The 18,394-nt window shown below is 30.2% G+C and overlaps 1 protein-coding gene across 2 annotated transcripts in view; it reads left to right on the top strand.

The window, feature by feature from the left end:
* The first annotated feature begins 6,515 nt into the window (after positions 1-6,515).
* The window catches only part of LOC107164809 (zinc finger protein basonuclin-2-like), an 81,131-nt gene continuing 69,252 nt past the window's right edge, over positions 6,516-18,394 (top strand). The window contains exons 1-2 of one of the 2 annotated variants that reach the window (XM_015512768.2): positions 6,516-7,312; positions 15,301-15,389. In XM_015512768.2, coding sequence (XP_015368254.2) covers positions 7,237-7,312; positions 15,301-15,389 — 165 coding nt within the window. In that variant the 5' untranslated portion in view covers positions 6,516-7,236. Of the gene's footprint in view, positions 7,313-15,300; positions 15,393-18,394 lie in introns of both variants that reach the window. The other variant, XM_015512767.2, reaches the window with a different exon arrangement.

Here is an 18,394-nt window from a genome sequence, read left to right as displayed (position 1 = left end):
GAAACATGTTTCAACTTTAATTTTTTCTTAACGTATTTTAAAAACATATTACCTATCAGGGTGATTGGTTTATCATAAAACACCCATTATTTCAAAAAGTATTGACTTTTTTCAAAATATTTTTTTACATGGTTTCAAGTTGTTAAAAAACCAACGTTTTTATTTCAAAAATTATATTTTTAAATATTTTTTATCCTTATAATTTTGTATGTTTTTTAATTTTTTGAATGACAACATAGAGTTTTAATTTCATATTCCAAAGCAGAATTTTTTTCTAAGTATTTTGATACATAAAAATCGAATTTGGGGGTAGTAGTTTATGAGTTATAAGTATTTAAAGTTTTGATTGGCAGAATGGAGTGGTACGGGGTTACCCCGCAAAATGTTTGTCCACTACTCCGCTTGTCTAAACTTTAAAAACTTATAACTCATAAACTACTAGCCCCAAATTTGATTTCTATGTATCAAAATACTTAGAAAAATATTCTGCTTTGGAATATGAAATTAAAACTCTATGTTGTCATTCAAAAAAATAAAAAACTTAAAAAATGATAAGGATAAAAAATATAATTTTTTAATAAAAACGTTGGTTTTTTAACAACTTGAAACCATGTAAAAAAATATTTTGAAAAAAGACAATACTTTTTGAAATAATGAGTGTTTTATGATAAATCAATCACGCTATGGTGATTCGACGAGCATGATCGTCCCTTTTTCTTCTTGAATTATGTATTTATTTAAAATCTGATTTTTACTATTTTTAAATACTTAGAAAGACCACATTTTCAAAATCTTGAGAATTTTTGAACAATTTAAGGAGTATTCGTGGAATAATTTCTATTTTTCAAATTATACCACTCAGATCCACTCCCTTTCTGAAAATGTTTACGTATGAAAATCAAATTCTAAACGAGCATATTTTCAATTTAACTTTATAAAATACATATATGGTCTTTAAACATAAAGTATTTTTCAAAGTTCTAAAAATCAGGATTCAATTAATAAATTCATTATTACATGAAAAAAATGGAGTTGAACACAATTGGTTAATTACCCTGTTACATAATAAATCTTAAACCTTATTCTTCTTCTTGAAATTTCTATCCATTTCAAATGTTAAAAATTATAATGAATATTGTTTCTATTTCTAACGATGAACGAATTAATTCATTTGTTGTTGCTCAATAACAGTAGTGAAGATTTTTCTAGCGAGAATCCTTCGTCTTCAAACACTCCTCTTACCTTCTATTCTTCCTTGAAGTATAATAGTTACAGCAATCCATATCTCTGAATACTCTTCATTCTAAACCTTTTTAATTTAATGTAATTAGTTCACATAGGTACCAATTGTATAAAGTATTATCTTTACGCCATAATATGTCATATTAGCTATATACAGTCTATAGGTATATTGTATAAAATATGTTTCCTATTGTATGCACTATTCGTAGATTTTATTACTTTTACGTAATAAATCGTTTTTTCGATGCGTAAGTTTATTAAAATATATACGTAAGTTCATTATATTAACACGACTTACAAAACTAAAACGAAACTAAAAATGATGATATTGTATTGTTATAAACTTATAACCACGATTGTGATTACTGATTACAATTAAATATCATTTTAGAAAATAGATATACAAATAATATAAGTTAAAATCTTTTTTACATGAAATTCTAATATATTATGATGCAGTTATATTTTATTCAATTTTCAGCTTATAGTTTATTGTCATCCACATAAATAATATGATCATATTTGTACAAAAACGTGATAATCAGTGACTTTTTAACACATTTAATTTCAACTACGTAAGTATTATAGGTATATACATATGATATGAGTATACTGCTGTCTGCTAAAATACTATAAATAGGTGCATACAGCATGCTATATGCTACCTATATATAATTAAAGATATAATTGATATATATACTTATTCGTATACACATAAAGTAATTATCGATTACACGCGGTACCTGCTGGACTTAAGTAATATATAATATTAATGCATTATATATTTACCTACGTACTATATAATAGAGATATGATTTCATTTATGATTTATCCATGAATCATAAACTATGTACCTATATTTATATGAATTTATTGTGTATACGTACATAATAATAGATAATATGCATGCATAGACTATAATATAGACTGCATTTAAAATCTATATAGGTACCTATATATATACCGTATCTTTTTAACTACATTTTTACAATTTTTAATATATAATTTAATTTTTAACGTTTATACGTACGCCTCTAATATTTTATATCGCTTACTATTATTTATTTTGATTTGTACAAACGATGTGCGCTGCGTGTCACATATATTTATAATGTACGTGACTATATACAGTCTACGACCGCTGTAGTACTTATGTTCTGTGTAAGTATATTACAATAAATAATAATTAATGATGTGTACCTATACTATATAATTATTAAATAGTTTAAATATATATTATATAGTGCTTTGTGAAGGCCGCTGTCGCCACTGCGGCCACTGTCTAGTGTACTGCCACTGCTTGCACAGCCGTGTTTTTTTCTCACTATTATTCAGTGCGGAGTAGACAGCGGCGGCATGTAGTACTTACCCACCGCTCTGTTCCATTGAGCGTCAACGGCTTGGACGTATTTATATATATAATACCTACATAGTATATGTCTCATGGTACTGACGTATAATATGTATATTACGTGAATGGATATAATATGTTTGTGTGTGTGTGTGTGTGTGTATACTGTGTATATAGCGATGCTCTAGATGAATTTATCTCGCAAGCCGCGTCCTTCACGACGTACGTTACCTACATCCGAGGGTTGTGCATTGTTGTCGGATTTAGACGTGCATAATAAGTGTTGGATTGAAATGTTCTTCTTATTATATATATATATATATATATATATTATAATATAGTTGTGTGTTTTTGTTCGGATCGCGCGCGCGTAGGAGTTTTGTCTATATATATACGATATCACGTATATATATATTATATACCTATATACATCATAACATGAATATACGTTATAATTCTCATGTAAGAAGGGATATATATATATATATATATATATATATATATGTGTGTGTGTGTGTGTGTGTGTGTGTGTGTGTGTGTATATAAATATATGTTTACTTTTTGTATTAAATGTGTATAAGTACTTATATATACTATATTTTATGTATTTTACATAAGATATAGGTATAGCGTATTCTATCATCAGCTTCTATATATGTATATACAGTCCTGCAATAGCTTCCATTTTGATACATTTCGAATACAGATATAGGTATAATATAAAAACGTAAATGAACATTTGTTAATCAACGTATATTAGAGGGACTATCTATTCGTGTATTTTTTACGCATTTTTTTTTTTACGTAGACTGCAGACTATAAGTGGTTGATCTAGGAATGAACAACGGAGTAGTCTAAATATATAAAATATACAAATAATAAATATACAAAATATGTAGCTATATATAACCGTATAAAACGAATGTAAAGATCAAGTATCTTGAGTAACTTTAAAAATAAGTGGTAAAGTTTTCCTTTTGTGTTTTGCTAGTTTCTCCTAATTGTTATGAGAATAGTGGGTATTATTGGAAATTTCGTATATTTGATGCCTATAAAAGTATACTAATACAGATATACTAGCTATAGATTACCAACCTAAATGTTAAAATGTGCTTCCGGAAACTATTTATATAAAGTATATGATGATGTATGCCTAAATGGAATCTTCGCAAACAAGTTTTTATCTTAGTTTAATATATACAAGATATATGTAATCTATGGATGCAAGTTTTATCTCGGTTAAAAAGATAGCGCGGCTATCCTATTCTGTGCGCTGGTTTTTGTAATCTTCGGTAGTAATAGTAATCATTCATGATTACAGCAATTATTGTCAAAATGTATACAAAAAGAGTTATTAACTTTGATCAAAACCCTAGGTTATGAATAAATACTCATTTATATTTGTCATATCGTTAGAATTTAGATATTATAATGTATATAATCTTATCATCAGTTGCAGCAGCTAAAATATTCGAATATCGCTTTCATGATTTACGCCGTGTACGTAGAATAGAATAATATTTTATATTCATATCAATATATTGCTTGAAAATTAAAATACAACGGCCATATGACAACAATAATATACATAATATTTAAAAAATTAAATGCTCCGTAATATTGCGTATAGTTTAAGTATACCTGTATTTTTTAATTTAGTAATTGTATATATTCATCTACAGGAAGCTTTTTGATAATTATTTATGGACGCATATTTTCATATTAATTTTTAATCGGATATTAATATTTTAATTAATAGGACCCGTTGCAGGCCACTGTACATCCTTCTTATTCATGTGTGATTTTGTATTATAAATAGTCATATAGATACCTGCAGCTTTATATTATTTAGGTGCTACAGCTCATTTACGTAAGTACCTATATGTTTATAGGTTTATATGACCGAAACAATATGTAGAATTTAAACATTTCTTTCTTATACTAAAAATGCATATTTTTGCTATAGTTAAAATTATTTTTTAACGGTTTGTGTTACCTACATAAATGTTATATTTTTTACAGATAAAATTATAATAATCTTTTTGGAATTATTATATGCATACCTATATTTTAGTTTTTCTGATTACAATTAGGTATATCTTTATGTACGAATATTATGATAATATATATTATTATTACAACTGATATAGAATATTCATGTATAGTAGCAGTGTTGTTAATTCATGCAGTATAATATAGGTGTAGTATATCGTATAGGTATATAGGTTAGGTTAGATACTAATGGTAGGCACTATACTGTACTAGGTATAGGTAACTATATACATATTATATTATATAATATAATATACCTAATATAGGTACTGTAACATATACATACTAGCTATAATAATTATACGATTATATATTTATATGTTTGATGAATATAATATATAGTGTATATATATACAAGTATCGATTGAAGGCGATACAACGTGTATAAATACATATATATACGTATTTCCTTTTCGCGTGGATACCTATAAGTACAATACCCATTTATTATATATCACAGTTCGCTTCAGGTATCGCAACCTATCATACAAAATAATGAAATTTATTATTCACAAAATTATATAGCAACTATTGAAATAAAATACAAAAATACCTATAAATAAGGTATACCTATATAGGCTCTTAATCTTTATATATTTTAATCAATTATCATAATATATGAAAACTGGTGTAAGGTTTATAAAACTCTTTTTTCTTGCTTTATGCGTATACATATATAATGTGCGCATCGCGCATGTTTATATTGTTAGCAATGATGAAACAAGTGTTTTATAAGCGACCAGACATCGACCTATATATTTCGAATTATAATTAATTGGCCGGTATATATAGAAGTCAATATTTTTTTCGTCATTGAGATAGCGCTACATGCAGCACAGCGATATTTTGTCACATGTGATATATGTGGTAATACCTATTATTGATAAATATATATAATATTGAATATCACCCATGAATAAGTAATGTAAAATACATACCTATAATAGCTAGTCTCTTTTGGATTTCGTATTTAATATTTATACCATCTTGTTTTGTAATTTTGTACAAAATATAGGTGCATTTATATAAATAATACTTAATAATTTAACATGTAACATAAATTTATACATAATAATATTATATTTATATTATTATTCCGAGTTATTGCTGTTATATTAAATTTGAATCGACGCCACTATATATTATTCTATGATTGAGTTTTAGATTTTGTGTATAGGTATATATAGGTACACTTATTACTGATTACTGCCAAACACTATTGCTATTATAATAGCCGTAACATTATACATTTTTGCATTACTATATTATTATTTATATATTATTATATTATTATTATTATTATTATTATTATTATTATTATTATGATTATAATAATACTTTAAAAGCTATACCACGAGTCCATGAACAGATCAACGCGTGGTCGTATATCTGGATTTTGTTTACACGGAAAAGTGGTATAATGACCGCATCACACATTCACACCCGCTAAAAATAGTTCAATAATAATACTGCTATATTAATGATTTATAAAACAATAAGTGTTACTGCAGTATTAGTGCCCATAACATAGGTGTATCGTGTGTATTTTTTTTTATAATAGGTACCGTCTTTAGGTATCCGCATATATACGTGTAAATAATAATTCATAATGTACGGTATATGCCATATATACCTACTATATACTACCGAGTACACTAGTACTCGACGGACGATGACAATATTATTATTATTATTTCTGGGCGTCGTCGCGAACGTCGCGACGTCGGCGGTGACACACGACGCCCCGCCCACCCGGCGTCCAGCGACAAATGACATCGGTCGTACGGGGCCGTCCGGACGCAATGTGGGGACACAGCCGCCGCCGCAGCAGCAGCAGCAGCAGCAGCGACACTGCGGCCGCACTGACACACCGGCCGCCGCCACCGCATCGCCGCATCGTCTCGTCGCACTCCGCACGGCCCACACGACGTCGCCGTCGTCGTCGTCCGCGTTTCTGTGTGTGTGTGTGTGTGTGTGTGTGTGTGTGAGAGTGTGAGTGTCAGCAACCAGCCGCCACTGTGAGCCGCGCGCAGCAGTCACACACCGCTTCAGTACGCGGTCCGCCGTCTGTTGTGTTCGGCCGTACGTCGTTACAACGTGTCGTCGTCGTCACCGCCGCCACCGCTTGTTTGTCCGTTGTCGCGTTATTATTCCCCTACAGTGCGTTTCCTCCTCCGCCTTCACACCGGAAACACGAAACGATAATTATCGATATATTCGCGTCCGTATATAATATTGAATTCGTTGTTTATTATATGAAAATAATTATTGTGTAGTGTTCGAGGAAAAAATACAATTTTTGGATTCGTCGTCAAATCGATTTTGGTTTTTTAAAAGAAAAAAAAATTGTTCGTGTTTCGCTTGCTCGTGCGTTTTTTTCCGTCGCCGTGTCGCTTGTTGCACGTACCGTAAACCCACCTATACCGGCTAATACCCGTATACCAATGCGAATCGTTCGACTTCGACCATCCGCACCAGTGTTGCAGGACGGTTCAAAATATTAAAGAAAAGTTTATAGTTCCGATTCCGAATTCTTATCCGAGTGATATTCCACTCGAATTCCACGTGCGTGTTCCGATTTCGACTGTTTGATGGTTATACACGGACCCGCCACGGGAATCGCTCCAGCCGACATTCATCGGACCACTGAATCGTTGTACAATACCGGTTAGTAAAACTATTGCAGCATATGCAGCTATGCCTATAATATATATATATACGTATGATAGGTACGATCTATAAAATGTAGGAGTATAAAGTGTTATGTACATTATTATATTATATAATGATAGAATGATATAGGTTTTTCGTTATTTATAAGCGTATAAGTGTAGGTACATAGGGCTGAAGGCCAGTTTTTCGGGGTGGTTAGAGGCCCCCGCGTATATTGAACGGAAAAAAAAAAAGGTACCTAAGTTATAATCTATAGATAGGTAGGTACTATATTAAACCTAATAATAAATATTACAGTAAATTAATTTATTATAATTTTATGATTTTCATTTATTATAATAACACATATACCTATATATATTATATGTTTATGTTTTGATGAAAAACGTCCGCCAGTTAATTGAGCTAATTTCAATACTTGTATATTGGTGTACAACTATCAGCCACCGGTAATTATTAATTACCCATTATAATTTATAATACACCTGAAAATACTTATAGTATATTATAAAACAAACAATTTTGTGTTCAAATATCAGTATATAATAATATGTAGACAATTCGATTTCCTGTGGTATATATATGAGCCGATAATATGTTATTAATAGGTATCTATAAGTAGTATATATATATTTTATTATTATTATTATTACAGCTTTAAGTTTCAACTAATATAGCTCAACAATTATATAATATATTATATTATTTTTGCATAATATTATAATCACTAAATAATAAATAAAATACATATATTCCCTTATTTAAGTATATAATTAGGAAGATAGGTATATGTACCTACATATAGAGCTGTAGGATTTACTATAATACATATAGGTTTATAGGTACACACGATGTATTGGAAGTCGAAGTGTGATTTGACGTTCATATTTTAAACACTCTATATATAGACCTACATTATCTATTATTGTATGTATATAGAAAACTACTGCAATCTGTATCAGTCCGAATCGAATTCGTGTGACAAAAATGAATATATTATAATTTATAATATATTAACCACACACACAAATTTTGAAATATTTATTACTGAAGTAAAAAAATATGATTTTTCAATAGTTTTTTTTTATACTATGTTGGTTGCATTTTTTTTATTATTTGAAAATTATTTACTTGTATAAAATCCAGTATGATGGTAGGTACTTATATGTATAAACAAATAAAAAAAGCTGTTATATTATTATGTCCTAGACATTTTTAGTTTTTAATTACAAACGTATAATATTATAATCAACACTTTTACTAATAGTATAAAGAGGTACCCTATACAATATTACATTGAAATTAGGATCCATTATTATATTATGCATGTTTTTATTTATACTTGTGTTTAACTACATATATAACTACTAAATTAATTTATAAGATCATACTGTAAAACCTGTTCAATTATTGAACATTAATAGCTCGATGAATAGCATATTGACAAGTGACTACCTAATATACCTATACTTATAGGTAAAAAATTTGAAATAATATAAAGATATCTATCGTATTAAGACACATTTCTTCTTATTTACAAAGTGTTAAATTCTAATGTTTAAAATATGATATTAGGTATGTATCCATTGATCCACTTAATAAATAATTAAGTACAAAAATCGTGATGAATAAATATAAAAAAAGCTTATGTTTGTTTTTAAGACTCTCCTTGAAATATATTTTCTAAAATAAAAAAAAATTTTATTATCTAATAAGTGCCTAGGTATACTCGTACATTTGAATATTGCAGAAAATCCATATCATTATGTATAATACGTCGACCTACAACAAAATTAAATTATTTGTAAAATTATAAATTAGGTACCTATATATTAGGTCTATTGGGACATATAATTGTATTATTAATATATTGTATCAAAATTAATTTAAAATTAGGTACTATTAATATCTATAGGTAGATATATTATATGGTTATATAAATATTATTATTTTTTGATATTTATTAGCTTTTATAAATGGAAATGTCAACATATGTTGATAATGTTTATAATATTATAAAATACATAATATAATCTACCTATACCTACCTTTTTGTCACTATTATTCTGATGTATACATTTAACATTTAAATTTGATTTTAAATTTATCTATCATCTATTTATATATATTAAATACAATTCACACACTCATCTCATATTATTAACGTAACAATATAATATTATTTTCATAATTATTAATAATTGTGCCTGCAAAGAAAATATAGAAAGGTAAACCTATTCGAGAAACTCCTGGTGTCTTGTCGATACTTTATTATTACTATAAAATAATTATATATATACCTACGATATACTAAAATTGTTATAAATAGTTATTATCTATTTGAAAAATCATAATTCAAGATCATGAACTTAAATCACCTATATAGCACATGCCTAGATAATTAAAAATAAAGATAAAGTGTAAATTAAAAATAAAGTGATAAAGATATAAGATAAAGTGTAAATTTGAAAAGAATCATATTTAAGTCTAGTAACATATTTGATTAGTCAAGCATTGCATGAATTTTATTTTAAATGATGTAGGTACCTATAACTATTGAGATTTTGAAAAAGTCATAAAAGTTACAAGTCGAATATTTAAATTCAAGTCTTTCTGCATTCCATATCTACAATGCGAATTTATAATCAAATGTAAAAAGACTAAATCATGCAATGACTATGATAAAAGATAGATATTTTGAAAAAATTAAGAAAACATTAGGTATATATTTACACAGTTACATTATTTACGCTTTTTATAAGTATACCTACATAATAATTATAAAGTGAGAAAAGTAACTAGATACCTAGACAACTATCTTAACTTAAAATAAAAAATAAATATTCTCTCGTGGCGGATACATTATATGAACTCCGCGGATAGCGTACCTATATTATATAAGAATATAATATTATCGAATACAAGAATATAAAAAAGGGGAGGCCGACTTTGTCGCGCGCAATGACAAAGAGACCGGTGCGCGCGCGTCTCTACCTCCGCCGCCACCGGTGTCGCACGATTGTCACGCGACTACGGCTGTGGGCGGATCCCGCCGGCGTGGTCCGGATGCGCCGCACGCGTCCCCCATCGGACGGGCGGGTCCGGTGTCGCGTTGTCGCGGCGTCCGGGGGAGACGTCGAACGAGCGGTCCCGGACGCGACGATCGCGCGCGGGGGGGCTGGACGGTTGCGAGCGACGAGAGCGCGCGCGCATGCGAATCGCTCGCGGGGACACGGCGGCGGCGTCGGAGACATACCTGGCGCGCGCGGACAGTATCCCGGTCGGGCGACACTTCGGTAACCGTCTTGTCGCGTGACGCTCGTGTGCAGGAGAACAGTGCCGTCGACGACGAACAAAACGCCGCCGCACGCATCGCGCACTCTGCGAAAACGAATCGCGCCGTCGTTGCCGCTTTCAGCGTGCGTCTGTTCCATTTCGCTGTCTTCACCCGCCACCGCGACGGCCGCCCTCTACACAATATTGTTATATTTATAAACGCACACGCGCGCGCACGCCCGCTTATATATATATGTCTTTATATATTATACATATATACATATATTCACCTATAACGCGGAAACGCGAGACCCGTTCGCTATCGCCGTTACGCTATAGCGCCGCCGCCCGGCGTTCGATCGATTGACCCACTTTGCCGGACAACGCCTCCGTCGTCGTCGTATTATAGTCGTCACCACCGCCCCCCTTTTTACGGGCCCACAGCTAACAACCCGTGGGGGGACATATCAAGCAGGGGACGGGGGTGGGGCGCACGCCCTGCGCCACCCGTTCCATGGACCAACTGCAGCAGTGGCACCACCAGCAGCAGCAGCAGCGGCGGCCACGGCCGTCGTACCCCTTCGGTGGCGGTGAGTATGGATTTTTCGGCGCCATCATTGCTGTCGCACGTCGTCTTGCCCGCGTATCAGACGAGGATGACAACTAATATTGTCATCCCACCCACCTACCTTTTCGATCTCGCGTAATTTATTAAAACCCACACGTATATATTACATAATATATACCTATAGGTATACCCATCAAACATATGTCGTTTAATATAAGTAACCCATACACATCATCAACATCTGACTATATACGAATACGAAAATTGTGTTTACATTTTATAATTTGATATATATTTTTTTTACCCCAGACCCGCTATAGTTTAGGTACCTATATATACCTATCCGGGGGGATGACTACGGACAACCGGAGCCGGTTATTACAACAATGATGGTATAATACTACACGCTTTGTTTACGAAAAGACGACAGCTGCCCCGTCAAAATTAAGAGGGTTATACCATATATGATACATATATGTATTTTTGTTATATTATCTACTTAAATTTATATATAGATATGATGTGTACCTAAGTATAGATGCTTTGAAAACTAGACATCATCAGATATTGACACGGCGATTTTATGTACATGACTCGAGCGCGAAGGTCGCGCTCGTTTTTAACGTCATCTTTCATTATTCATTTCGACCATTTATATACTATGTATAAGTACACAGATATAATATATCTAATATAGTATTTTAGGTACATCTGTATAGGAGGAACCTACTATACGTAATAACTAATAATGCGCATACACCTTGAATGCGCCTTCGGCGTTTTTTAAGGATAATATTATGTTTGATATATAGAGTGATCCCCCCTTGCACCACCGAGAATACCTATGTATATACGCATTTATTAAATTAAATACGTGTCGATTATCTGCGTTTATCGTCTTGCAGGACATGTTATTCAACGGTCGCACACCGTAACGTATTATTATAATTTGTATTATACATTTATACCTATAATATATCTACCTGATACTGCTGGTTCATACTATTATACATTTTATAAATTCAAAAAAAATTATTACTATAAAGTTCATACATATTTTTAATCATTCATAACTAATTTTTATTTACTATATAATATCTAGCAAAATTATTGTATATAGGTAGGTACCTATACTTATATAGTACATATATTGTATTAACGATTTACCTGTATGATTACGTTTCATATTATAATATGTGTAGATATTTACAAAAATAATTGACTCCTATATTTATATGTTATAGCAGTACATATATATATATATATATATATATATAGGTACATATATCGATATTTTGTTTTAAGTTCGATCTTATGTACCAATAATATATACATAAATATGGCATACCTTATTATATCTTTATATAGTCCAAATATGTTATACATATTATAGATACAACAAAAACAGTTTATAAGTATTTATCCATAACGGTCATAACCTGATATTGTATGTACATTATAAACCTCTATCTTATATATACATATTTAATATCTATTAAGCAGGTACAATAGAGAGCGTATATAAATATATAATACGCTTTGTAGATTAATGAATGTCATTGAAAATGGAAGTAAAAAAATATTGCAGTAATTCAACTGCGCGCATACGAACGTACTGTTATATTATTATATTATTTATTTCTGTATTTTGAATGACTGCAAATTTTATTATTTCCACGATCGATTGCACATTATGTCTATCACGGATCTACAAACGCAATATGCGAATACGAATTGCAAACCTCGTCTGCAATTTTGATTTTCTATATGACTATAGGAAACATAAAGAATTAAATAAAATATATCTTATTCATATCTTATCCTCTTTTTTAAACTTTAAAAAATAATCATTTTTGTTTCACAAACTACTATTTAAATAATTTATACAAAAGTTTTGAACTTTTAAGCTGTAATAAACAAAATATTAACTCGGAGATTTATTTTTGATTTAATACTAGGTAATTGATATTACTATATATAATTAGGTATATCAATTTAAATATATAAGATGCCTATATAACTTTAAGGTGGCTTAATTTTTTTAATAAAATTGTCATATTGTGGTTGCTGCAGCTACTGAATTTAACTGTATATTATAATGTAAATATATAATGTATAATGTATATAGAAATATTTATATGGCATGATTAAGATGAACGTTATTTAGCCAATTTTTTTCAATGTTAGTCAATTATAATTATTTTGTTCTATGTCAATTATATATTTAATATGATTGGTTATTATTTTTTTTTGTCGTATACAATTGTGATTAACAACGTGTCCAAATTTATTTAGGTACCCTATACCTACAGAAAAAAAAAACAGGAAAATAAATCGGTACAGATGTTATTCGTGGTCGACCGTGGCGTGCTATATAATATAATGAGATAATAGGACTGCGTGTGTCGATTAATTGGAAAACTATTTAATATAAGAGAGGCAACTGGCGATTTAGACAGCCGGACTTATGAATAATAACAATTATAATGATGATAATAATCTGTTTTGGTATGGTATTTCGTTTTGCATATAAACTCAAGCGTTCTTTCCCAAAAAAAAGTCTTTCGAATAAATTAAATAATAAACTTACTATAGATACATAATATTTTAATGACAAACGTTACTCATAAGTTATTTAGATAATATATATATATCATCAGTAATTGTTTTAAATGATTGTAAAACTAAGAGTATAAAATGTAAATGAATTTCCTTTTCCATCATTGATACTTTATAACTTAATAAGTTGATATCTATATACAATTGGTAATCCATATCCAAGTGTATTTTAATATATACAACAAGAACTATGGCATATATTGATATTGGTATAAATTATATATCAATCATCGGTCGACGATCGCGTTATCTAGGTATATCCTAATATTCTATATAAATTTGTGTATAATTTAATATTATTAATAGTAGGTACCGTATATATCGTTTTTTTCATCTCAAAATGTTTGTACATACATTCCGAAGCGTGTGATCATGTCTGCCGCGATAGTGTACCTATATTAAATCGAATAATATAACATGCGTTATTAAGTTTCTTATGAGATAAAATATATAATAAATAGTTATAAACAGGTATAGGACTCGCTAATTGAAACAAGACTTTTATGCGTGCACTGCAGGTATAATTTATAAAGTATTCTATAGATGTAGGTAAATATGAAATTATATCTATCTATATAATATTTACATAGCTACTTATAAGTTCCATATTAAATATCTATATATATATATTTAGTGAGTGGCATATAAATAGCACTCACCGCAACTCCGGGGGTTCTGCGATTCATTAGGTAATTATAGGATGTGTGGGAGAAGGGTGCAATAAAAGCTTAAGAAATTTCTTTATAGTTTCATGTTTTTATGTTATTTAATAACGAATCGTTTGACTAATTAATGCGGTTTTACAAATATGGATTTTTTTTATTATATAGCTTATAGATAGATTGGTGCATATTATATATTTATTAAATTTACACCACCATCGTTATGTAATTTATATTTCAGTATTCTAATCATTATGAAAATCCTTAAAGTTTAATTTTTTAAATGTTCTTCACGCATTTTTTAAATTAAAGACCATACACAATATCATATTATCATCTAAAAAAAGCTATAAATACTTTAAATTGTTAAATAATTACTGTATATGTACAATCACAAGAATATTATTATATGGTTTAATAGAAATTATAATTGTAAAAAGAATAGAGATTTTAAAATAAAAAATATAAACATTTTATTATATTGCTAAATACCAATTATAGACGAGGTAACTTGGTTCCTATATATAGGTACTACTACTCTATATCCAATTGCAGTATTTTCTATATTATTTAATTTATAATATTTATTATAAGTAACTTCAATTTTAACACAGTACATTATACGTTATATTATACATTATATATAGGTATTAGTTGGTTATAATTTATAGGTAACTTATAAATATAACAATAACTTAAGTATATATCTATATTTACATTAATATATTATTTTTTCCATACATGATTACTTTGTTACGGTATGGGATACATATGTGTGTGTTTGTGTGAGTGTTTTTATTTATTTATCATTTTATACATATATTTTATTTCACCGTTGTCATTGTTGTTGTACACAGGTAATGGCAGAGTGATCGGCGCCCCGCTACGCATGCGCCGTCCAGAAGACCAATCGCCGAGCGCCGCTAGTGCCGGACTCATGATGGAGGTGGTAAGACATTCTATATAGAATCGCTTGTAGCACATATATATGTGTAATATATATATTTCGGTGACCCCCTCACCTCCAACGTACTCGATCCCGTCTTACCGTATTCAGATGTATAATCCTATAATATGATACATAAATAAAATAAAAATGAAAATAAAAATAAAAATATATATATCAGGCCAATAGGGTTGTAGTTGAAAAGTTTGTGTGATTGGATGAATGCTGAGTTAGGATTTACTGTCGTAGTTGACACAAAACCATTTAATCTGTTATATAAATATTTATAACTAATATTTTGAGAGATAATATTCGTCTATAATCTATATAGATATAAGTATATAACACTTTTCTGCATGCACCTGTAGGTTAGGGTAGGTTAGGTATAATTTATAATATATATTACTCTATTTTGTTAGTAATCCAAAACGAATATTTAACGATATTTCTAATTACTTCATAGTGACAGTGAGTATAATACCTATATAATAATTATTATATTACATTCTTCAAAGTATCTTTATATACGTATATATTTTTACGGTGACTGGAGGACTCTGAGGGTGAGAGGATATCAACATAATACACTTTCCAAAATCTAAAAATAACTGCTTTTAAATTAGTAACATTATATAGCCATTTAAATAGCTTTATATATAACTTTGCAAAGTCTGTAATATTGTAATATTGTTTCCTGCAGTATATTTTTAAATTCTTTTTTTGTGTAATAAATATAGGCATAATAGCACCGAAAATATGTCCGCATAATATTGTGATGTATTGCATATGTATATATTAGTATATATAGTTTAGAATTGTACGTGTATAATAGTGGTGGTCGCCATGCCGGGTCCAAATTGTGCCACGCACGACACACAGGAGGTATACTCATTACACAAATACATTAGACATCTGCTCAATTATATGCATAATATGTCTTCATGTACCTACATTTAAATATCTGCATAATACATGATGTATATTGTGATGCACATGTATCTAACCTACTACACCGCCCACCACTGCACTGTATTATAACACTTAGATACGCGTCCAAATACGGTATTTTCGTATTGAGTTAAAATATACCTACATAAATTTTTTATCGCCGTAGGTACCACAACCTATATGCTTACTATATACACACACACCTTATTAGTTAGTATACGGTTAATTTTATGATAAATATAATGTATAGGCGCACTCTCGGTGGTTTAGTTACATAATTGTACGTTGGGGTGGAATTATACTTACCGTTGATAATTTTTTCATTTCCACTTCTATTGTGTATAACTACTCTAAATGGAATTGTTTGTTATCAAATCTATGATCGAATAAAATACATAAATATAAATTTTAATGATACCTCCGTAATTCGTGCGTGCTGCAAGGTAGGTACCTAAGTATACATAGGTATATGCAATTATTTATTATAATATTATACGTATAGATAGGTAAACATTATACGCAGCAGGCCAACAGACATAGTTTTTAGTTGAAACTTCATAAAGTAGAGGTATATATTTTATAACTTATAACTTATTACTATTTTACTATAGGTACCTATATTATACATATATATATATATATATATATATATATATATAACATTAAACTGTAGCAATCACAATATATTGGCTGAATATATATAGGTATATATATACATATTTTCAGAGCACATATATTTAGTTTAATATTAAGACATCATAATAGGTATACACTATACACTGATATGTTGCATAATGTGATATAATTTTAATTAGTGTTAATTGTATACTATAATAGTACCTACTATATTCCTACTTTATTTACTATAAATATAGACTATACATATTTTAAGAAGGTAATTAGATAATTCGTCAAAAACAAGAAAACTTACACACCAAAACTTTTACATATATATTATTCCTACACCTATATCACTATTGACAACTCAAATCTCAAGGGGGATAAAAGAAAATTTATTTACTAAAGTATAATATTAAGTCTCTACATCTATGAGTATAGGTTATATACCTATATTATACCTATATATGACTATCGTCTTTTCCCGATGGGCGTTAAAATATATTCATCATTTGTATACCACGGTGCGTACCTACTGCAGGATGAAAACCGTGTAGTTATAGGTACCTTCATATAAACCCGGGGGATGAAATTCGTTGTGAATTAATGGACTCAACTCAAAGGGGGATGAAATTATTGATACATATATAGTATATACATATATTAATGGAGACTATATATCCGGTGTCGTGGGCGTCGTCTTCGTCACTTTACTGTAGTACGAATATATATATATATAGTTGTGTAGTAGTGTACGTAGTACCTACCTATATGTATATAATAATATTATGTAGTAGTTAACCGCCATGCGACGATCGATGCGCTTCGCTCGGCTATTCGGCGCTGAGCGACGGCGGCGTCGTCGAAGACGGTAATGGGCGCCGGTCACGACATCGCGTCCGCACGACAACCCGTCCAAACGCCTAAACGCGTGTACTCTCAAACACACACTCACACACAGCGCATTGCCGTATATAATATTGTATCTAACGTCGAGTTAGAAAAAAACCCTCTTACACACACACACACACACACACACACATACACACCGCGGTAGTGTCGTCGACGAGTCACGATAATACATCCGTGTTCATATATGTATTATATTTATAATATAGTCGGTAAAAACAAATTCCCAAAACCTTTACACGCCGCGCGAGAAGATTACACCAGTCATATCGTCGGCTGTTCAACGGGGGAGGCGAACTGCACTGAACACACACACACATACATGAAAAACCGGTCGTCCGTCCTCTGTGTCACGATCTTTTTTATTTTTTTTTATTCTTTCTTTTTGTACAAATTAAACGTTTCTCCCAGAGCGACGGTGTAATTACACGTGAGGGAGGAGGCGGTCTCTCGAGGGGTATGTCCGTAAATGGTTTTTTTTTTATAAACTCCTAAAATTATCTCGGTATTTTATTATTATTATCATTATA

The sequence above is a fragment of the Diuraphis noxia genome, unplaced genomic scaffold, assembly GCF_037042655.1.
Source record: "Diuraphis noxia isolate RWA-SAM2 unplaced genomic scaffold, SU_Dnox_SAM2 contig0003, whole genome shotgun sequence".
Lineage (NCBI taxonomy): Eukaryota > Metazoa > Arthropoda > Insecta > Hemiptera > Aphididae > Diuraphis > Diuraphis noxia.
Note: the sequence above shows the minus strand (reverse complement) of the source record. Positions and strands in the feature narration are given on the sequence as shown.